Consider the following 23951-nt stretch of genomic DNA (forward strand, 5'->3'; position numbering starts at 1 on the left):
GATCAGCTTTACTAGTCTTTTTAATGGTGCGCTTTTAGTCTTTATGTATATTTTTTTAAATACTTTCAGAACGAACGCCTTCTATAGCTTAATCACACCACTCCTCAGAAATCTTTAGATTGTAAAAATGTAAGGATTATTTGGCCCTCTTTTTTCATTTTGTCACTCTGAGTCTGTCTGCCTCACAATAAGTACACTGACATTCATAAAAGGTTTTCTACATTTTCTTTATCTCTCTTTCCACATCTCTCTCTATCCCATTCTCTCTCTTGTTCTTCTCTCTCTCTCTCTCTGTCCATCTCTCCCTCCCTCTCTCTCTCCCCCAGGCCCTGTCGGTGGGGATCTTCCCGTACGTGCTGAAGCTGCTGCAGAGCTCGGCCCGGGAGCTGCGGCCGCTGCTGGTGTTCATCTGGGCCAAGATCCTGGCCGTGGACAGCGTGAGTAAACCCCTCCCTGTCTCTAAGGGCCACTCCCAAGCTCCCCCTGAGACCACATACATCCCCCTCCTATCTGAGACCACATACATCCCCCTCCTATCTGAGACCACATACATTCCCCTCCTATCTGAGACCACATACATCCCCCTCCTATCTGAGACCACATACATCCCCCTCCTAACTGAGACCACATACATCCCCCTCCTATCTGAGACCACATACATCCCCCTCCTAGCTGTCCAGACCTGGCCTGGCTCTGAACAGTGACCGATCTGTGCTGGTTGATGTTGGAGGTGGAACCAAAGCAATAGTCTTTTACATTTACATTTAGTCATTTAGCAGACGCTTTTGTCCAAAGCGAAGTATAATTACATTGTCTGATTTTTTTTTATGTGACGAGGTTGGTCACAAAGGCCCAGCACAGGACATATAGGTATTTATCTATAAGATCAGGCTTGTAAAATAGGTCATGGTTTGTCAATTTCTTGAGTTTTGTGGGAACAGTAAAGGTTATGTGATGGAACGTTCTGGCAAGAGTTCCCTGGTCCCAGTGGACCAGACTGGTCACATCGTTTGGATTAAAAAAAAAAGTGTAAATCCTGAGCGTGATAATAAAACCTTGGTTGTGTTCTTAAAAAAAGGTTTTAGACTGATACTAATGAGCACAGAAGAAGAAAAAAAAGAAGGAAAAAGAAGTTAATTCCGTCTCTTGACAGGAGACTTTAATGGACTCTAATTGCCTCTGTGTTCTGTGGTCACAAGTGAAGTGTGAAGACAAAGAGGGAAAGGCTATCCTCTCCCCCCCCCCCAAAAAAAAAGAAGCTGAAATCCATTCTTGCTCTGACCCTGGGGCGTCTCCCTCCGCTGCCTCTGTGGAGCGGAGCAGACATCTCTGCAGTCTGAAACCTCACACAATTGTTTTTTCCTCCTCCCCCTGCTGTTCGTGCCTGAGATTTTAGTGACTACCATACATCTGTGTCCTTTCTCTCTCTCTCTCTCTCTCTCTCTCTCTCTCTCACTCCTGTGACTTTTAAGGAAAGAGAGTTCTAAAACAAAGCGATTAAATACGTAGAGAGAAGGAAGCGATCCTCCAGAACTCATCTTCTGTCTTTACACTGGTGCTTCAAGAGAGTAGTGCATTTGTGCATATATATATCACTGGCACCAGTGCACTATGCTCTTAAAGCATATATCTATTTGATAGGTGAAAATTCACCCTAGTTACCTCAGGACTCCGGAGCTGCATATAAGTATATTTATTAGACAAACAACAATTGCAATCGGGCTCACTCCCAGCACAAGGCTGAAAGTGAAGCAATGATAAACACATCGCACAAGGTTTATATAGACAGAAGTTTAGCGTTCAGCAAGGATAACCACGTGGTGGATTTCTGACGTCCGAGGCAAGGATAGAAGTTTTGCAAGGTCGGAAGAAGCACAGTTCGACCCTTCTTATCACTTCTGGTCTAAACATGCTCTTGTACACATATGCAGACTAAGTGGCACCTAATATTCTAAGTTACACACGCACACAGAAAAGCCATTTCATAAGCACATGATTCATACATTCTTAAGTAATTAACAGTGTTTGCAAATTATCTCCATCACTATTGCATATATATATATATATACATGAGCGCAGCTGTCTATATATATATACATACAAATATATATTGGTGTATGGAGAAAGACAGAAGGGGAATAAAGAGACAGACTATCAAATAGCAAATATTTCCCATCTTTAGTCCGAGGTGCAGCTGCATGTAGAAATGCTCTGCGCTCGTTGTTGACATGGCCGTCGCGTCAGCGCTTTATGTCATTTCCCACGGGCCTAGAGTGGGCACACTGCCCTGTACATAAACCCACTCACCCCTGGGGCAGAGAGCTGCGCTCTCTCTCGCTCCTCTCCTCTCCTCGCCTCGCCTCGCCTCGCCTCGCCTCGCCTCTCCTCTGGCAGCCTTTATTAAAACCTTGTCCCTCTCTAAAGGCGGTGTCACACCCTCTTGGTGGGGGTCACACTTGGTGGGGGCCAGTGTCCCAGGGCCCTCAGGATTCACGAGGGGAGCCGCCCCGGCGTGTGAGGTGTCAGCGGTGGGATGTATCAGGGAGGGCGGGCGGAGGATTAGGTTGTTTGGCACTCGGATTCACCTGGATTCACCAAAACTCAACCCCCTCCGAGTAGCTGTACAGTCAGACGGGGAAATTTATGACCTCACCCCCCCAGGCCTTTTGTGGCTCCTGGCCCAAACTGCTCTGTTCTCTGTACAAAAAAATATAATTTTAAAAGAAAGAAAGTGAAAGTGTTCTTTGCTCTTTCTTAAAAAGGAATAAAAGAGAAGGAGAGAGAGTGGAGTGAAAGTGGAGTGATGGAGACCAGAAGCCATCTGAAACTGGGCCATTAAGCCCTCCTGCACACTGAGGACTTGTGATCTATGATGGCGCCTGTTGAATCACTGACGAGTAAAAGGGCTGAAAATGGGTGTTTTGGTAACATTGCGAGTGCATTAGCGCCCCAGCAAACAGCACAAATAGGGTTAGTGGATGGTGCGAGAGGCATTAAGCGTCTCGCGGGGTTCGTTCGGGGATCCATCTTTTTTTCCCCGTAACAAGCAGTAAAGAAGAGATGAGATGCGGAGTAGGGGGAATATGGGAGTTAATAGGGTTGTTTGATGGTGTGTCTTTGCACCTTAATTTACTTTATAGAAAGTTTTCAGGTTGTTTCTCTCTCTCTCTCTCTCTCTCTCTCTCTCTCTCTCTCTCTCTCTCTGTTTCTCTCTCTCTCTCTATTTCTCTCGGTTTTACTCTATGTTGCTTTCTCTCCCTATATCTCTCTCTTGGCTCTCAGTCCTGCCAAGCCGACCTCGTAAAGGACAACGGGCACAAGTACTTCCTGTCGGTTTTGGCTGATCCGTACATGCCTGTGAGTATCCACGAATCACTCGCTAATATATCTTTGCTTGCTGAACCATATTGCATATCTGTCACAGTATTCTCTCGTCGTGTGCGTGCAGCTGTGAGTGAACTGAACACGTGTTAAGTGGTCATCCCTTTGTGTTTCTCAGGCGGAGCACCGGACCATGGCTGTGTTCATTCTGGCTGTCATAGTCAATAGCTACAACACTGGCCAGGTGAGTGACTGAGAAGTGTGTGTGTGTGTGTGTGTGTGTGTGTGTGTGTGTGTGTGTGTGTGTGTGTGTGTGTGTGTGTGTGTGTGTGTGTGTTTTGGGATTCACCGTCGCTTGTTATACACTATTTTCAATCCTGCCAATACTTGACGCCCGCACGTCTGACTTCTCCGAGCTGCCTGCGGGTCTAATTGCCTCTGTCAGATTTTCCCCACGCCGTCACTCACTGTCACAGTGTCTTACTGTTGTCGGGGGGGCTTCTCCGAGGGGGGGGGGGGGGACAATTCCCAAAGACCTCCGAACCACACAGATCCCCACCTCTCTCTGGCAGGGTCCTTTCCCCTTCGCCCGTGTCGGCGCACGCCTCGGACTGATTGGCTCTCATTACGGTGTGTGTGTGTGTGTGTGTGTGTGTGTGTGTGTGTGTGTGTGTGTGTGTGCGCCCGGCGCCGCCGGCACGGAGCTCCTGATTAGCGCTGAATAATAGATGAGAGCAAGCGCCGGCGCTGCTCTTTGCCTGGCTGGGTTATTGATGCGCCTTCCTCCGCCTGGCAAGTGATGTGTGTTTTAAACTCCCCTCTATTTGTTTCCCTTCTTTGTTTTCTTCCCCTCTCCTTCCTCCATTCTGCGGTTTGTATCTCCATTTGCAGAGTAGTTATGTGCCAAGCTCTCCCCTAAACATCTTAATGGGGTTCAAGGGGCAGAACCGCACTCTGTACTCCACACACACACACACACACACACACACACACACACACACACACACACTCCGCCAGTTTACTGTTGTAAATCTCCTTGCCCTGGAAACGACCTGTGGTAGAGAGACCTGTCGAGCGCACAATCACACAGACTTCCAAATCGAACTGCGGGAAAAAGGGGGTCTGAATTACGGTGAATCATTCGGGAGCGTGTGTGTTGATGACGGGGGGAGAGGTGAGAGGAGAGCCAGGCTCCATTAGGAGTGGGAGTTGGGGCAGGAGTGGGGGTGAGAGTGGGAGTGGGAGTGGGAGTGGGAGCAGGAGCTGGAGCGCTCTCACAGGGGACCCCAACGCCAGTGGCTGAATAATGAGTGATCAGAGGAGTAGGGGACCTGGTGGAAGTGGTGAAGTGTGTGTGTGTGTCAGAGAGAGAGTGCTGTGTGTGTGTGTCAGAGAGAGAGAGAGAGAGAGAGAGAGTGAGTGTGTGAGAGAGAGTGAGTGTGTGAGAGAGAGAGAGTGTGTGAGAGAGAGTGAGAGTGGTATTTGGAGCAGAGCATCACTGCTCTGTCAGTAGTGCTGAAAAGAGAGCTAAGCCCCGTGCTGATGCAACCAGGGCCTCCAATGGGGAAGCAGATGAAGAATCCCTTTAATGAGAAGCTGTGCTAGCGAGTCCTGCTCCACTCTGTGGCTGCCTGTGAATTAAGAGCAGTGAGGAGCCGATCAGGCAGCGCTCCGCAGCAGCAGCAGCAGCAGCAGCAGCAGCAGGGCGGGAGAGGCCCATTACAGCCAGGCGGAGTGCAGGCTGAGTGCAGGCTGTTCACTTCTGGAGCTTTTTATATTCCGCAGGATGTGGTGAATGGGAGCGGATGGAGCACTTATTGGGCAACGTCGCTAATGAGCTTTAATGAGTCAAATTGTCCGCGCACACATTTTATGCATTTAATGGTTATTTGTCAATGCAAAAAAAAAAAGCAACAAATAAAAAAACACCCAACAGTATTATGTCACTTTGTTCACTTTTGATGGCAGGGTTGCTAAACAAGGTTTCACAAAAATTAGCCTCTAGTCTGTTGGATGAGATGAGTTTTCTTGAAGTACTCGGAGTCTGGATTTGACAGAAATAACACTTCATAACACTCCTCGTCCTCCTGCCCCTCCCCTATTTTAGGAGGCCTGTCTCCAGGGCAACCTGATTGCCATTTGCCTGGAGCAGCTGAACGACCCGCACCCTCTGCTGCGCCAGTGGGTGGCCATCTGCCTGGGCCGCATCTGGCAGAACTTCGACTCGGCGCGCTGGTGCGGCGTGAGGGACAGCGCGCACGAGAAGCTCTACAGCCTGCTGTCCGACCCCATCCCAGAGGTACGCCAGCCAGCCCACCACCACCACCACCACCACCACGAGCCCTGGCACAACCCCACCAGCGCTAGATTCACTCGAAAAGCTCAAACGTGTCACTCACTTTGTAGATGTAAAGGGAATCTGTACTTACTTTTGGGCCGTGCTCTGGATCTTTGCCTAGGTCCACTATCGGCTAATTTAATTTATAGGAAAGGTTATTGGTGTCATACACTGCGAATGAGAGACAGCTGGCGAATGGCTGGTTTTAACCTGGAGTTAATAGGGCGCCTCCTCGCTAATCAACAATGAGCACATCGGCAGCAGCCGTATTGATCCTTGCTTTCATTTAATCTGTTTTGAGTTTTTTGCAGCATATTGATCCGGTTACTCGCCGACGCGAAAGTATAAAATGTTGCACGAGACGTAAAGCCTATACGATCTTAATTATGACGTCTGCCATGTGGGTCACGTAAATTGTCTTTCCGATGAACTGAGCAGAACCCTTCATCTGTTCAGAGCCAGACCCCCAGCCCTCACACTGGCTTATCCGGGGGCTTTACTTCCATCAGACAGCTGCCCTGTGTTGTCTCCGCCGGACCCCCGTTTAGAATGCGGGAGCACGCGCGTGTCAGCTGCAGCTCTCCGCTGAGGACTGTCGGCAGCAGTTTCATCTCGATTGAACCGGATACTCTGCCCCCGCGTGGCTGCGCTACTATAAGAGAATTATTCATCCCTCAACCAAAAGACCAGGCTGTTGTAAATCACGCGCACTCACCCATTAATTGTGATCTCCCTTTTACTGAAAGCGAGCCTCTGATTCTCGTAAGGTTGAGTGATTCATTATTTAGAGTTGTGGCCGTTAGATGGAAGGTGGGTAATGTAGTTCTGTTAGCGGAGGCTAAAGGTTGTGTGTTTTATCTGCAGGTGCGATGTGCGGCGGTCTTCGCTCTCGGGACCTTTGTGGGCAACACGGCGGAGCGGACGGACCACTCCACCACCATCGACCACAACGTGGCCATGATGCTCGCACAGCTCATCAACGACGGCAGTCCCGTCGTGCGCAAGGTGGGCAAAAGTCCTGCTGTTTGTCAGCAGAAAAGACAGACAGGTTTAGTTGTGCCATTCCAGGGAGGATTGCTGTGGCCCCGCTTTTTAAATGTTACTTTTGGTAGTCCTTGAAGCATAATGAAAGAAAATGAACGTAATGTTAAGGGTCAAATAGGTTCTAGTGTAAGCATTGAGCTTACCTCACAAGCTCCTTCGTTGTTAATGATGAGTTAGCAGCTTCTGTCCTGTTTGTGGCTAACATGTGAGTGGTGGTGTGCTCTACCTGACGCTGGTGTGCTCTACCTGACTCTACCTGACGCTGGTGTGCTCTACCTGACTCTACCTGACGCTGGTGTACTCTACCTGACGCTGGTGTATTCTACCTGACGCTGGTGTGCTCTATCTGACGCTGACTCTACCTGACGCTGACTCTACCTGACGCTGGTGTGCTCTACCTGACGGCGGTGTACTCTACCTGACGCTGGTGTACTCTAGCTGACGGTAGTGTACTCTACCTGGTGTACTCTGCCTGACGCTGACTCTACCTGACGGTGGTGTACTCTACCTGACGCTGGTGTGCTCTACCTGACGGTGGTGTACTCTACCTGACGCTGGTGTGCTCTACCTGACGGTGGTGTACTCTACCTGACGCTGGTGTGCTCTACCTGACGCTGGTGTGCTCTACCTGACGGTGGTGTATTCTACCTGACTCTACCTGACGCTGGTGTGCTCTACCTGACGCTGGTGTGCTCTACCTGACGGTGGTGTACTCTACCTGACGGTGGTGTACTCTACCTGACGCTGGTGTGCTCTACCTGACGCTGGTGTACTCTACCTGACTCTACCTGACGGTGGTGTACTCTACCTGACGGTGGTGTACTCTACCTGACGCTGGTGTACTCTACCTGACGCTGGTGTACTCTACCTGACTCTACCTGACGGTGGTGTACTCTACCTGACTCTACCTGACGGTGGTGTATTCTACCTGACGGTGGTGTATTCTACCTGACGGTGGTGTGCTCTACCTGACGGTGGTGTGCTCTACCTGACGCTGGTGTGCTCTACCTGACGGTGGTGTACTCTACCTGACGCTGGTGTATTCTACCTTACGCTGGTGTGCTCTACCTGGTGTACTCTACCTGGTGTACTCTACCTGACGCTGGTGTACTCTACCTGACGGTGGTGTACTCTACCTGGTGTACTCTACCTGGTGTACTCTACCTGACAGTGGTGTACTCTACCTGACGCTGACTCTACCTGACGCTGGTGTGCTCTACCTGACGGCGGTGTACTCTACCTGACGCTGGTGTGCTCTACCTGACTCTACCTGACGGTGGTGTACTCTACCTGACTCTACCTGACGGTGGTGTATTCTACCTGACGGTGGTGTATTCTACCTGACGGTGGTGTGCTCTACCTGACGGTGGTGTGCTCTACCTGACGCTGGTGTATTCTACCTGACGCTGGTGTGCTCTACCTGGTGTACTCTACCTGGTGTACTCTACCTGACGCTGGTGTACTCTACCTGACGGTGGTGTACTCTACCTGGTGTACTCTACCTGACAGTGGTGTACTCTACCTGACGCTGACTCTACCTGACGCTGGTGTGCTCTACCTGACGGCGGTGTGCTCTACCTGACGGCGGTGTACTCTACCTGACGCTGGTGTACTCTTCCTGACGCTGGTGTACTCTAGCTGACGGTAGTGTACTCTACCTGGTGTACTCTGCCTGACGCTGACTCTACCTGACGGTGGTGTACTCTACCTGACGCTGGTGTGCTCTACCTGACGCTGGTGTACTCTACCTGACGGTGGTGTATTCTACCTGACTCTACCTGACGCTGGTGTGCTCTACCTGACGCTGGTGTGCTCTACCTGACGGTGGTGTACTCTACCTGACGGTGGTGTACTCTACCTGACGCTGGTGTGCTCTACCTGACGCTGGTGTACTCTACCTGACTCTACGTGACGGTGGTGTACTCTACCTGACGGTGGTGTACTCTACCTGACGCTGGTGTACTCTACCTGACTCTACCTGACGGTGGTGTACTCTACCTGACTCTACCTGACGGTGGTGTATTCTACCTGACGGTGGTGTATTCTACCTGACGGTGGTGTGCTCTACCTGACGGTGGTGTGCTCTACCTGACGCTGGTGTGCTCTACCTGACGGTGGTGTACTCTACCTGACGCTGGTGTATTCTACCTGACGCTGGTGTGCTCTACCTGGTGTACTCTACCTGGTGTACTCTACCTGACAGTGGTGTACTCAACCTGACGCTGGTGTACTCTACCTGACGGTGGTGTACTCTACCTGGTGTACTCTACCTGGTGTACTCTACCTGACAGTGGTGTACTCAACCTGACATTGGTGTACTCTACCTGGCGGTGGTGTACTCCTCCTGACTCTACCTGACTCTACCTGACGCTGGTGTGCTCTGCCTGACGCTGGTGTGCTCTACCTGACGCTGGTGTGCTCTGCCTGACGCTGGTGTGCTCTACCTGACGGTGGTGTACTCTACCTGACGCTGGTGTGCTCTGCCTGACGCTGGTGTGCTCTACCTGACGGTGGTGTACTCTACCTGACGCTGGTGTGCTCTGCCTGACGCTGGTGTGCTCTACCTGACGCTGGTGTGCTCTGCCTGACGCTGGTGTGCTCTACCTGACGGTGGTGTACTCTACCTGACTCTACCTGACGGTGGTGTACTCTACCTGACGCTGGTGTGCTGCCCTCCCACAGGAGCTGGTGGTGGCCCTGAGTCACCTGGTGGTTCAGTACGAGAGTAACTTCTGCACCGTGGCGCTGCAGTTCATGGAGGAGGAGAAGAGCTATTCTGTGTCCTCGCCTGCCAACACTACAGGTACTCTACACTGTTTATTGTTTAAAATGAACGTAATGTTAAGGGTCAAATAGGTTCATTAGCTTTAGCTTACCTCACAAGCTCCTTTGTTGTAGAATTAATTTAGTTTATTGTTTAAAATTAACGTAATGTTAAGGGTCAAATAGGTTCATTAGCTTGAGCTTACCTCACAAGCTCCTTTGTTGTAGAATTCATTTTGTTTATTGTTTACATGTTACATGTTTATTCTTGTGCATCCAGTTATACACGGCAATGAGGGACTGCACATAAATACATTGCTATGGGAGTGTAAGAAATTGATGGAAATAGCATTGAGAAATACACATATGCCACTTCATCAGAGGGTCTGTGTCTGTCTTTAGTTTTTAACACCCATGTTTGCCCATCATATACCTCTCAAAATTCTGAACACTGCATTGCACTCAAAAGCTCAGAATCATCATTTTGACTGGAATGAGCCATTGTGGGAGAGTGAAGGCCTGTACTTTAGGCAGTGCCCTCTGCTGGCCTCATCCGCCGCTGCTCTCTGTCCCCCAGAGCCCGGTAACCTGACCCCGGTGAAGGACAGCCCAGCCATCCCCCGCCTGCGCTCGGTCAACTCCTACACCAACATCCGCGCCGCCACCACCGCGCGCAACCTCAACAAGAGCCTCCAGAACCTCAACCTCAACGAAGAAGGTGAGTCGAGGCACGCATGTGGACCCCACAGGGGGAAAGAGTACTCAGAATTACACTGGCAGTTGAATGTACACACACGCACACCCACACACACACACACACACACACACACACACACACACACACACACACACACACTCACACTTTGGAATTTAATGAACGAAGTAGGAGAGAGGCACAGTACAAGTATAGATGTACTTGCACTCGGCGATACTTAATGAAGAATGTGACGCACACTATACACACATAGGCGCACATACACTTACACACCTGCTCTTAGACACATATACTATACACCTGCACTTAGACACACACACACACACACACACAAACCCAGACACCTCGGAGCCTCACTCTTAACTCCCGAAGTCCAGAGATGGACACCCAGACACACACACACACACACACACACAGCTGCATCTGCATTGAGCGACGGCTTTCATCTAGAGCAGCTTACAGCACCGAACCACATGAACGCCAGCATCAGTCATTAGTGCCCTTGGAACGTAAACAAGAGGCCTACAAAACTCGACTGACTGCGCTCGACTGACTGTGCTCCAGGCTTGTCGGAGAGAGATAACCTTTTTTTTTTTTTTTTTTGGAGCAGATCGCTTTTTCTATTATTTTTCCCTCTAAGTGCCTTTAGAGAATCCCTCCTCTGTAGTTGTCAAGCCCAACAGGTGGTCAGCGTGTACCAGTGCACCCGCCCAGGGAGAGCGGCGGAGAGTTGGCTTTGAAGGCAGGCTCTTTAGTGCGGACTTACCCGCGGATGAGCCGTGTTTGTTTTCAACTCACCTTCTATTGATTTCCGGGGCCCGCTCTTGACAATAGACTCTGGTCACAAACACGGGGGGCTTTAGTGAGAGTAGAGGAGCTGTGATTCCCCTGTACACACTGCAGTTGGTCAATGTCATCTGGTAGGATTGTGGGCATATGTTTGATTGCTTTGTAGCTGAGACAGAAGACATTAAAGCATTAAAGAATTAAAGATTTTAAAAAAACATAGCCTTCCTCAAATATTTTCCAGAGCCACAAATATTGAATATTTTCTCTGCATCTTAACAAGACACGATGGCTGAGATCAGTATGTCAGGCTTTGAAGCCTGTGTGTGTGCCTGTGTGTGCGCGTGTGTGTGTGTCCGTGTGTGTGTCTGGCACGACAACACTGTGTTTTTCTCCCATCACAGTTCTGTCATCATGTAATACATTAACATGTCTTTCCAGTCAGGCCCAAATCTTGGGCTGTTCATTTCCTGGAAATGCAGTCCTGGAAAGGCCTTGTGCTTCTCGACCGCGGTCACCCAGTTAGATGGTTGGATGATGGAAGAGTATAATGAGATGCATTGAAACCTGGTCCAGTTGACTGACCCCCATCAGGGCAAACACATAGGCACACACTCAGTCCAGTTCCCTACACTGATGACCAGTCACATTAAATATTCCGTCTGTGTGTTTCACCTGGTTTTCACACGCTGAGGGGGGGTTCTCTTTACAGTGTGGACGTGTTTATGTTATGCTCAATCTCTTTACAGTATGGAGGTGTTTATGGTATGCTCAATCTATGATAGTGTGGAGGTGTTTATGGTATGCTCAATCTATTACAGTTTAAAGGTGTTTATGGTATGCTCAATCTATGACAGTGTGGAGGTGTTTATGTTACGCTCAATCTATGACAGTGTGGAGGTGTTTATGTGTTTATGTGTTTATGTGTTTATGTTATGCTTAATCTATGATAGTGTGGCACCATTGTTCTCTAAACGTGTATGTGTAAATGCACACTCATGGGTATGTACACCACTCAACCTGTATGTTCGCTCTTGTGTGTGTGTCTGTGTATGTGTGTGTGTGTGTGTGTGTGTGTGTGTGTATATGTGTGTGTGTCTGTGTGTGTATGTATGTATATATGTATGTGTGTGTGTGTGTGTGTGTGTGTGTGTGTGTGTGTGTGTGTGTGTGTGTGTGTGTGTGTGTGTATATGTGTGTGTGTCTGTGTGTCTGTGTGTGTATGTATGTGTGTGTGTGTGTATATGTGTGTGTGCGTACCCTTCCAGGTGGTCCGGTTGCCTTCTCCCCGGGGAACCTGAGCACCAGCAGCAGCGCCAGCAGCACACTGGGCAGCCCGGACAACGACGAGTACATCCTGTCCTTCGAGACCATCGACAAGATGAGGAGGGTCAGCTCCTACTCCTCCCTCAACTCCCTCATCGGTGAGTGTGCGTCAGGCCTTGCCGCTCCGCTCCGCTCCGCCGCAGGTACGAGAGTCTATGTGGGGGGGTCAAAGGGTCGCTCCATCAGGGACCGGAGGAGGTCTAGTCAGATCTGGAGCAGCCTGCCCCCCCCCCCCTCCCCCTCACGGAGAGAATGAAGTGGAAAAGGAGGAGAAGAAAAAATGATGGGCAGATATGAGAAAAGAATGGAGGTGCACTGAGGAGTAGAATAATCAAGAGTCCAGGCCGAAGGGAGAATACGGTTGTTGCCGGGGGATTGGGGAGGAATTTAAAAGAGGGATAGCCTATGTTTTAGAGAGAGAGAGAGAGAGAGAGAGAGAGACTGAGAGAGAGAGAGAGACTGAGAGAGAGAGACTGAGAGAGAGAGAGAGAGAGACAGAGACAGAGACAGAGACAGAGAGAGAGAGAGAGAGAGAGAGACTGAGAGAGAGAGACTGAGAGAGAGAGACTGAGAGAAAGAGAGAGAGAGACTGAGAGAGAGAGAGAGAGATAAAGAGACAGAGAGAGAGAGAGAGAGAGAGAGAGAGAGAGAGAGTCCCTGGGTGACTGGAAGTGCATTTGCTCTTCCACTTGTTTTTACACTCAGCCCTGGACTGTGATTGGCAGTTAGCTCAATGTTCTCTGACACACTGTGAGTTGTGAGTGCACATGTTTGTGTGTGTGTGTGTGTTTATGTTTGTGTGTGTAAGTCAGGAAACCATTTACTGAAGGCCAGTGCTCTCTAAGGACAACGTGTAAGGGGGGGAAACCTCACCAGGGTTAGGAATGCCATGTTTGCCTGCTGCTGCTGCAAATGCCTGTTGGCTTAACCCAGCACAGGGCCACACAGCACCTGCCAAGGGTCTAACATCAGCAGCCCAGCACCGCACAGCTTCAGCTACTGAAATCCCGCTCTCAGAATAAGGGCGCAATTTAGAACCTTGAATTTGCAGTTAAGAAATTCAGCTTAGCGTTCCTCTGTTTAGAATCAGCCTCGCCATGTGTTCATCGTTTGGAACAGTTTCTAAATTAGAAACGTTATTGCTGTTTTAATACGGTGCTTTGATGGGCGACTCACTCACCGCCATTACTGTGGATTCCTTTCAATGCTGTAATCAGCACAGGAACACGTCTCTTGGCTGTCGTTTACTTAAAACATACCGAACCCGATTTCCCACCCCTCTCGTGTTTGATAGGTAGCATAGTGTCGTGTTGAAGTGGAGTGGCCATTCTGTGTGGTATATACTCAGTAGTTTTTGCACAAACACCCTTCTGTGTAGGTCTCTGTGTCTCTGGAGTCTTGAGGAGGATACTTATTCTTTGGGTATACTGTATACTCCACTGTGGCTCAGTGAGGAACAATAAAATGGGGGTTTGTTCTGTTTACTTAAAGCCTGCTGGAAGATGACACTTTTAAAATGGTGGGCACTTTCCACAGGGGGTATTGCTGCAGATGCACTGCAGTGTGGCTCTATGTTCCTGCCTTAGCAATCTGACTGGAGTGCAGCAGGCTGTTAAAACTCGCGCAGATGAACCTTGCTTCTGAGGACAGGGCAGCTCTGAAAGGTCACACACACACACAGACACACACACACACACACTCTCTCTCTCTCTCTCTCTCTCTCTCTCTCTCTCTCTCATATTCACATTCAGAAACTTGCACAGGCACCAACCTACTCTCATACACACAGGCATAGGCACACACACACACACACACACACACACACACACACACACTCTCTCTCTCTCTCTCTCTCTCTCTCTCTCTCATATTCACATTCAGAAACTTGCACACACACAAACCTACTCTCATACACACACACACACACACACACACACACACACACACACACACACACTTCTACACCACTGAGCAGTGAGAGGTAGGCCCAGTGGTGAAAACGCTGCAGCAGGCTTTTAAGCCCCAGCGCTGCATTGAGCGCGAGATGGCACAGCGCTATCCTCACACCCCCCCCCCCCCCCAGAGGAACACCACTGCCAGGCGCTGCAGCCCTGTCCCCTGGCATGACCACGCCCCCCTTGCTCAAATATAGACACAGAGTGCACAGCAGTGCATCTGTGAGGGACTCTTATGTAACCCAGCCCCATAGGGGTGCACTTTATGCACCATTGTTGAGCGTGATCTACAGAGTGGGGACAGGACAGGGGGGATGGAAGGACCGTGCAACCTTTTAGGTTTTTCTAACACATGAAGCACCCCTCACCCACCCACAGAGGTGGCACAGTCTGTGATTTGTTTATTAATCTGCCTGTGCGTGCCGTGGCTCTGGGATAACACTGCCCTCTGCTTGTGTATCATATCAGACCTGTGAGGGGATAGACGTGTGCGTCACCACAAAGCTTGCAAGTCTCTCGCTACCAGACTGGTGTCGGGAGAAACCTGAAATTCATGGTGCTCACAGCGAGTGCCATCTGAGGTCACTCTGAGCACCAGGCTGAGAATCAAGTTCTCTAATCACTTGTAATTGTAATTGTAAATTCTCATAACTATAACTCCCAATAAAACAGTAAAGGTGATTTTTCCGAAGGCCGTTAGACTCATGTGGTTGTTCCATCTCCAGCTTAAGCACCTGGTCCTAATACACACACAATCTCCCGCATGGTCTAATGGTGCTTTCGAAGGCCACAGCAGCACATTTCTCTGGCTCGAAGCCAGCCTGCGCAGGGAATTAGCCCGTGTGTCTGAGCACACACATGAGAATGGAGTCATTAGCATTAGTGAAAGGAGATCAGCCTTTGAGAAATGGCGAGGTGAATCTCTTATTACAGCCGTTCTCCAGACGCCCGGGATACAAGGGCTGCCTTCTACCCCGACTGCAGTCTTTCAATCAGATTTGGATTAAAGGCTCAATCCATCAGTGCAGGTTGATTCCGCCCCTATAGGAGATGGCCGTATAGATCCTGTGCATCCCGCGGTGGAGGTTTGAAATGTATGTGTTCTATCATAATCAATGCCACTGTCATGTCTCCTCCGTGACTCTGGCTGTTGTCATGCAGCAGAGTTTTCCCCCTCATACCGCCAGCAGTGTTTTGCACTGTACTATACGTGCGTGTATGCATACATGTCCTACATTTAGCCTTATTTCAACAACAATATAGCCTCCATTTCAGCTGTGTGGATAAATACACTGCAGTGTTCTTGACGTGGATAATGTATAAGACATTTTACAGTGCCAGATTTGGCCAAATGCCTGTCCACGGTCCTTTGGCAGGTTGATGTTTGAGCCAGCCTTCCTCACAAAAACACTTTTGAGACATAATATTGAAGTTAATGTTTACTCGCTCACCTAGTGATCTGTATTGACTGCCTTAGCCGATGGCCGTTTACCCACTAAGCGTTATGGGAGCCATCTTGACATTTCCATCCTGCTCCAGTAAGGCGCTGCCTCTGCTGCACCTGTGTCTTTGCATTCCAGAAGCTTCTAGACTCGAGGAGGGAGTGAAGAGTGTGAGTGGTGCTTTTCTGCTGTGAAAAATGATTATGGACCCTGCTTGGACAAGTGTATGTGGGCGATATAATTTATTTTGTAGCACACAAATCACTGCTGCCTTGCACTTTTCTGCAGTGAAGGAACAAATAAACAGAAACGCTTCACAAAGAAATGAAAAAGCAATTGGGCTCAGCATATAGTGGATGAAAGAATGAAGTCTTGCTAGTGTCGTGCAGAACGTAAATTGTGCTGGAGTATTAGACTTAGTTAGCATGGACCGAGTGATAAGGCACTGTTGATTATTTCTGGGGTATCTCTTATGCTGAAAATATGTATTGAGGATTATGGAAGGCTCATGCATATTGTCTAGCCAATAGGTGTCCCATCCAAGTTCTCCCTCCAGATCTTTGGAGGTGGTCGTCTCGTATGAAACGCTGTCAAGCATGGGATGATCTGATCAGATGCGGTGGCTGTGAGGACGACCTGTGCCCCACTTGTGTCTGCAGGCGGCTAGCGCTGCTGGCTAATATCATCCAGCCCCTCTGGCAAAATCCAAATCACCTTCCCTTCCCTTCCCACTCCATCAGCTCCTTCTTCTCTCTATCTCTCTCTCTCTCATTCTCTCTCTCTCTCTCTCTCTCTCTCTCTCTCATTCTCTCTCTCTCTCTCTCTCATTCTCTCTCATCTTCTCATTCCACTTCTCCCCATCTCTACCATCCTCTCTCCATTTCTTGCTCCTTGTGTTCCGCGGTGTTGTGTTGTTCACATATCTCATCCTCTTTCCCCCCCGGCAAATTGGCATCGTTGCCCCCGTCTGCCTCTCTCCCATTTTTTCCTTGTTCTCTTTCTCTCTCTCTCTCTCCCCGCTTCTCGTTGCGTCCCAGATGTTTTTTTTTTTAAGCACTCGTTGTTTTTGTTGTTGTTGTTGTTGTTGTTTGTGTCTCATCATTTCCACACAGTTGTCAGCATTTGTCAGTTGCACAGTCTGATGCAGTAAATGTTTTTTTTGTGAAAATGCAAACTGTCCCTCCCTCTCCATCCACCCCCCCTCCCCCCCCCCCCCCCTCTTTGTGTGTTCATCTGAGGTATATCCCAGCAGTCCTTACATAAGCTCCTTTAGTTGCAGCTGGCATACACAATACCGCAAGAGTAGGCTATGCTAATCGTCAGCCTGCTGCTGAAGTATGAGCTAAAGTGATAAAGGTTCTGAGCTAAAGTGAACACAAGGCAACTAGCGAGCAGTTTAAATGTATTCATGTTCTGTTTATGCTCTATTTGTGCTCTGAAAGCACAAAAGGAACAAGCACTTACAGTTAAGCTTTCAAGTGTTTTAGTTGCAGGACATTGAGGCAGCCAAGCAGAAACTTGCCTGTAGTGTCGGACTTGTTGAACACTTGTAGCTCACACATGGCTGCCAGCCAGTGCTGTTGTGCTCAGCTGTGGGCAGGTAGTCATGACCTCCTCCCCAGGGACTATTCACTGCATACAGTCCCCTTAGTCATGACCTCCTCCCCAGGGACTATTCACTGCATACAGTCCCCTTAGTCATGACCTCCTCCCCAGGGACTATTCACTGCATACAGTCCCCCGCAGAGGCACTGGAATCCTAATTGGTTTGCAGTTTCTGTTGCTGCTGTAGTTGTTATATGCTTTTGATATCAGTTGTTATTTGTGGAATAGAGGGGTTATGAGGAGGGGAAGGATGGAAGGGGGGGGGGGGGGGGGGGGATCGGCGGGGGCGTAGAGGAAGTCCCCGGAGATGGAGTTCAAGAAGCTCTCTGGGTTGAGTGTGTGCTGGTCATCACACATGCAATGAATGCCAATGACTCCGCTGGAGCTCGTCAGCTAACGCTCCTCTGCTCGAGCCCACACACCCGCTCCTACAGTAAACAACGCCGTGGTTGGGATGAATGTGAAGCAGTCAGCGCTATAGCCAGCGTCACCGCGGGGGGCCCAGAAGAGGGTTTCAAACGGCAAACTGAAGTTGACAGATGCCGAAAAGCATGTTAGCGGGGGAAAAAACAACAACAAGCGGCAGTTTTTACCAGTTTACAAGAAGGAGAAATGAGGCAGAACCCTTCTGCTTATGTCAGAGGCCCACCAGGAACACGGCTGAACGATGGAAATGAGGGTTGACGTGCATAAAAAAAAAAAAAAAACGACCGTTGTGGGGGAGGAGGGTGCGTGGGGGAGGCATTTATGCAGGGAAAAAAAAGGAAACAAAGAAATATTAATGTCACGTCGAGACACGGTGGAGCGCTCCCCTGAGAGGACGTAAATGTCAGCCAGGCCTCAACCTGTTTGCCCTGCGAGACAACAATGTGGAATGTAATGATTTCTGTTCGTGATAATGATGCCTAATGATGGCTTCTGTCTCGGCATCCATCAGAAGATGAATGATTTGCCAGCTCTGAGTGCCTCGGCTGTTAATTTCTCTCTCGTGTCAGTGGCTGTCTGTAACCTCACTTTGCTGTTGTTGAAGTTGAACCCCCTCCCCCGTACAAGTGAGGTATTTCCTTCACGATTGGCTTGGCCACTTTATTTCAATATTTGACAAATAAATCGTAGGAGTTCAATAAATGTAAAGATGTATCGTTATTTTTTGTGTTGAGGAAACCAACAAAAGGCATGCACTGAGCTGAACAATGTGAGCACGTCAATGTGAAATAAATCACGTGGAGACAGCTGCTTACCTGAACGCAGTGAAACAGTTGCACAATCTATGGGAGGTCTCTAAAATGTTGCCAACTTTTCAATTGTCAAGTGAAATCTGTTGTCATATCTACTGTCAGCTAATTCATTTGACGCCGTGGATCTGACTGATTTTCCCCATGTGTGTCTCCTGCTGCAGGTGTGTCGTTCAACAGCGTCTACACACAGATCTGGAGGGTACTCTTGCACTTAGCGGCCGACCCCTTCCCAGAGGTGTCGGACCTGGCCATGAAGGTCCTCAACTGTATTGCATACAAGGTAATGAGAGAGAGAGAGATCTCTGCTTCCTTTACACCCAAACAAGCGCACACATTCACACAATGCCAGCCCTCTTGGCTCGCTCTCTCCCTCCAGAAGCCGTTAGTATTGTGGCTCTCTCTCTACCTCCAGGAGCCGTTAGTATTGTGCAAATGCAATTAAACGGCAATGGCTCCCCAAAGGCCCAGTAGTGTGTGTGGGGGGGGGGGGGGGGGGGGGGAATGGCGGGGAGAGCGCTGTCATAAGTTAAGGGGGTAATAACCACGAACGCCCACCCCCCTCCCCCTCTCTCCATCTTGTTTTATCTCCGCTGCTGACATCGACAGTCCCCACGTCGCCCGCGGGGCCCCACTCGTTGCTGCTTTAAGACCCCCCACCTCAGCCAGCCGTGCCACTGCTCCGGCGCTAGCGAGCGGCTAATGAATTACCCGAACGGGGGGGATGTCCTGCGGTGCCTCCGCCGTCTCAGGGCTCGTCCTGAGGATGCTGCACTGCGCCACGGATGTCGGCAGGCTGCTCGTTGGCTAAAGGGGCAGAAGTGCTTCTCTACCTCTCCGCTGCTAACTATGGGGGGAGCGGTGTCTTTTTTTCTAGCAAGTAGTAGAAAGTTGTGAGAGGGCAAATTGAGCTACCTTTTCGTTTTATTCTCTCTTTTTTTTTTCTAAAAAGATTGGATCCTACCGCTAAGCAAATGTTACCCAAATGTAATCTACCTTCTCGTCGGTTTTAATTACAACCTCAAGCTGAAGTTTCTTCAGGAGTGGGAACACAGCTCAGTGTCCAATCGTGTAATGCATATTGCATTGAGATTTTAGTTCTTTAGATCTTTCTCTTCCTGCTTTAAGCACTGTTGATCTGTCTCTCCCAGAAGCCTCCATAACTTTCCTGCGGAGCAGGGCTGGCGTATGTTTCATGTATCCAACCTGAGTCACTGAGTGAATCAGGGAAAGGTTTAAGCGCTAGACTCTCACCTTCTGTTTCCCTCTCCTTTGATCTGGGCTTTGAGCCTCTCGGGAGCAGAGAGAAGCAAACTCTGAGCTTCTCCTCTCAAAGATCTGAGATCGCGTAGTCCGGAGGTGGAGAGCCGTGCCTCTCTAGTTCATCTCAAGTAAAAACAACCTCTCTTTGCTTTGTACTGTGACCTGAGTAACAGGCCAACAGGTGAGGAAATCCTCCGTCGGATACCCTGGCCCATAGCATGGCTTTTGAAAGTCGCAAAAAGAGGTTTGAGGTTTGTTCATCGTTCACAGTGAGGGAAAGACTTGCTGTCTGTTTGATCGTGGCACGAACTTGTGTTTTAAACTCTCATTAGTCGTGCTTTCCCACCTCACGTGGGCTGCGCTTCACGTGCGGAGAAGGGGAGCTGCCTAATCCTCCATCTGATCACAGATCAGTTGAGGCAGGTGAGAGGAAGAGTGTCAGGGAAAACACCCTCAACAGTTAGTTAGAAGATTAAAAACACTACCCAGCATGTAAGTGAACTGGACGGTTTTCGAACAGGGCCCCGACGGAGACAGACACCTTAAGTCTGTCTGACGTGCCATGCTAAAAACAAGTCCTTTTATTCAAACACAATGTTTACACAGTATGACAGTCAAGATGCTGGGATGCACTTTAGGATACCTTCAGCTCAGCTGAATTCTACTTCTGCTTAGCAACGAGTCATTTTACAACCCGCTCTCTCCTTCTGTCAGAAAAACATCACGTGAGGCATCTGGTTCGACATTCTTTGCTCACTCAGTGTTTTTCCAAAATCAACCTACACACTTTACACACAACATTTTGAACAAGCCTTTCAGCTAAAACATTCATGATAAAATATACTAATACTTTCTTTAACAAAGAGACAAAGCAAGAGGCAGAGTGTTGGTTTATACATTCAGCGTCATGATGATGTGGACACATTTGGCTGTGAAAAGCAAGATGAAAGTGTGGAGTCATCGGTACATCAAGGTGTTTCATTCTTATTAAAAGGATATTTATCAGCGCATTAATTGTGATATTGGATCAAGGCAGTTAATTGGATTTGCACTTTAGTTTAATGTGTTGGTGCTGCCACAGAGACGTTTTATACATCAACCCGAGCACCATCTCAAATGCCAGAGCTGGATTTCTTCTGGAAACTCCAAACTAATTCTAGTTCTTCTCATACTAATTAGAATACATTCATGCTCAGACTAAGTTCATCACAGCATATTCATTTTTCCCCAAGCCTTTGTTAATTAAAAGCTAAGTTTCTTGAATAAACAAGAAAGCACAATATGAAAATTGAGAAACTTTTGGTCGTCACATTTCTTGGATTTGCCATTCGAACTACCCTGTTTATCTTTTACCCAACCACCTATCCTGCTGCATCTCACCGTATCTGACTTCCTCCAAGTATGAGTCTCCTGCAGCTTACACCACCCTTCTTGGAGATGAACATTCTGACAGTTTCACCTTAAATAATTAAATGCACACAATTAAATGCACTTCTTTTCAAGTCATTAAATTGAGCATCTTGTCCCTGTTGGGCCTCTTGTGATTTAAAAAAAAAAAAAAAAAAAAAAAACATTTCCAGTGCTGCTTTATTTTGCAGAGGCTTTTAATTGATGAATAAATAAACAAGTGAACTTTTGAGAAAGAAGAGCCTGGAAACTACTCTGGGATGGGTAATAAACCCTGACCATCATAAAAAAAAACAATTAAATTACTCGCTTTACCGTCACACCGCATAGGGCAAGAAAAACAATCTACCTACCCTCAAGCACTGACTGTAGTCAAGGATGGGACTTGATATCTGAATTTGCTGCATATGATAGTGACTTCATGTGCTTTCTGAAAAACACACATTTGTCAAGGAAAAAAGAAAAATTAAAATAAGTTGAGTGGGGAAGATGTATATCATTTGAGCCATTAAGCCTTTAAATGCAGCATTATCTTTTTAGATTTTGTCCCTTACTGCCATAGAACTATCGATCTAGATTCCTGGATTCCTCTTGTGTGCTCTCCAGTACCTCCATCCGCAGTCACAGGAGTCCTCATCTCCCCCTTGGCATCAGTATTCATAAACTCTGTAGGCCGCTAATCTAATGCCAAACAGTGTTACTCAACATCACAGCAAAAAAAGTAGCAGCTAAGGTGAAGTGAGCAAACCCCCCCACCTGCAGCCAAGCATCTCTCACACTTTGCATTGGAAATGTGCCACTAAAATATTTAAAGAAGAGCAAGCAAGTACCAGCTTCATATAGTTCTTTTTTGTTTTTTTTTTGCTCAATCATTCTTTAATGAGTCTTTGATCTTGATGGTGCTGTGCCAGTGCCGTGTCCCTACCCAATCAACCTGGAAGATTCGCACTAGCTGACTGGACTGTTGCTGAGGCCCCCTGCTCCCCGCTCACCGGACGTGCTCCCATCATCGCGTCGGCGTCCACCGGCCACTAGTCACAGCCGCACGGCACGCCTCATGAATTTAAAACACCCCGCTCTGTCGAGGTGCGTCCCAGATTTCATTTTGTCGGATTACATTTTTTCGCGAGATTTCCTCGACGGTGTGTCCAGTGTCGCTAATCTTAGGGTGTCTCTTTCACGGGGACGCGTCTAGACAGAATTATTATCAGAATCACACGGAGGACGTCTCTTCTGATAATAAAGATCGAGTTTCTCGCGTTGACGCTTTTTGATACCTGCTCGGTAACAAGTTTATTTCTTTTTGCGCGCGTTTCATCGTGTGTTTGCTGCCACGATTTATGCCTTTCTGGTCTCTCCACCTAATTAATATTTTGTCCCTGAAGTGGGGGAGGCTTTTCAGATTAGAGCCTGGCACTTCTCCATAGAAAGTGTCAATTCTTCGAGTCCCGTTTCTTTCATTTCTTTTCACAGCTCTGTTTTTAATGAAGCACCGGCGCACAAACACAAGCAATTAATGTCTCCGCACAAACCCAAACATGCCAGCCACTGAAGAGAACCGGTGTGCCCCCCCCCCCCCCCCACACACACACACACACACACACACACACACACACACACACACACACACACACACATACACACACACACACACACACACACACACACACACACCCCAACTCACGCTAGCAGCTAGTGGGAATTAGCATAGAAATCAAATAAAAGCCCATCTCCAGATGGCAGAGAGAGTTGGATTTAAAAAAAAAACAGTGCAATTGTTTGAACGGTGTATAAGTTTGCTTCTGTCGCATTCTGTAAACAAGTCTGTACCCATCAGTGTTTCATTACTTGTTTTGTGCCAATTAGACCTCCTATTGCTTCGTCGAGAAACACTTAATGCATCACTCTGCTTTTAGCAATGATGGCGTCTGCTGGTGAGTGCCTATCAGACTGAGAACGGGGGCCTGCTGTTGTGTGGTGGTGATTACAGCGGCTCTCTCCTTCCGCTCTCGTGGGTTATAATCTATCAAATCATCTTCTGGCCAGCTCATTTTCTCTGCTCAGAGAGTTGCTGTGATTTCCCATGCGAGTCTTAAACATGCTGTCGTTTGAGGCTGTGTTGTGTGTGGCGTTGCATTGCTGTGTGGTACTGAAGGCTATTTTTCTGTGTCTGTGCCCGCAGGCTACTATGAATGCCCGATCGCAGAGGATTCTGGACTGCGGCTCCTCCACCCAGTCGGCCCCAGCCAGCCCTACCAGCAAAGGCACGCACATACACCAAGCTGGGTGAGTTGCCTACGTTTTACATCCTTCATTTCTTACACGTACACACAGATATTCTCTGAGAATTTGGACCAAATTTACTATCACAGACAACCAACACTATAACCTCTCAACCATCAAGGCACATAAAGACACAAACACACTGAAACTATATCCTACTCAGCCTGATGATAGTAACTCTGCCCAAAGGAACATTGTGAAAATGGCTTAATAAGGTTCTGTTCGTTTCCCAGAACTGACTCAGCGGTGCACTCTTGTTCTCATTAGCAGTTAGCCACAGCTTACACCACAGGGTCACATATGCACCAGCAGGACAGTCGTTGGTTAGCGTGTTTGCCCGACAGACAGTGACTCCGGCCTGCATGTTATAGTGCGCCCCACAGATCCAAACGCTGCTCATCTCCTTCCAGCGGCTCCCCCCCCATGCCCAGTGCCAGCAGCTCCAGCCTGACCAACGAGGTGCCCAAG

At 48.6% G+C, this 23951-nt stretch overlaps 1 protein-coding gene across 4 annotated transcripts in view; it reads left to right on the forward strand.

Moving 5' to 3' along the window:
• The window catches only part of rptor (regulatory associated protein of MTOR, complex 1), a 143368-nt gene that overhangs the window by 95268 nt on the left and 24149 nt on the right, over window positions 1–23951 (forward strand). For 3 of the 4 annotated variants that reach the window (XM_042703862.1, XM_042703863.1, XM_042703860.1), the window contains exons 14-24: window positions 327–437; window positions 3283–3357; window positions 3500–3565; window positions 5429–5620; window positions 6524–6664; window positions 9386–9506; window positions 10044–10184; window positions 12236–12391; window positions 18695–18813; window positions 23383–23486; window positions 23855–23951. The exon at window positions 23855–23951 is cut by the window's right edge and continues 120 nt beyond it. In XM_042703862.1, the coding sequence (XP_042559796.1) occupies window positions 327–437; window positions 3283–3357; window positions 3500–3565; window positions 5429–5620; window positions 6524–6664; window positions 9386–9506; window positions 10044–10184; window positions 12236–12391; window positions 18695–18813; window positions 23383–23486; window positions 23855–23951 (1323 nt within the window). The remainder of the gene's footprint in view (window positions 1–326; window positions 438–3282; window positions 3358–3499; window positions 3566–5428; window positions 5621–6523; window positions 6665–9385; window positions 9507–10043; window positions 10185–12235; window positions 12392–18694; window positions 18814–23382; window positions 23487–23854) is intronic. The other variant, XM_042703861.1, reaches the window with a different exon arrangement.

This window comes from Clupea harengus, chromosome 26 (genome assembly GCF_900700415.2).
Source record: "Clupea harengus chromosome 26, Ch_v2.0.2, whole genome shotgun sequence".
Classification (NCBI taxonomy): domain Eukaryota; kingdom Metazoa; phylum Chordata; class Actinopteri; order Clupeiformes; family Clupeidae; genus Clupea; species Clupea harengus.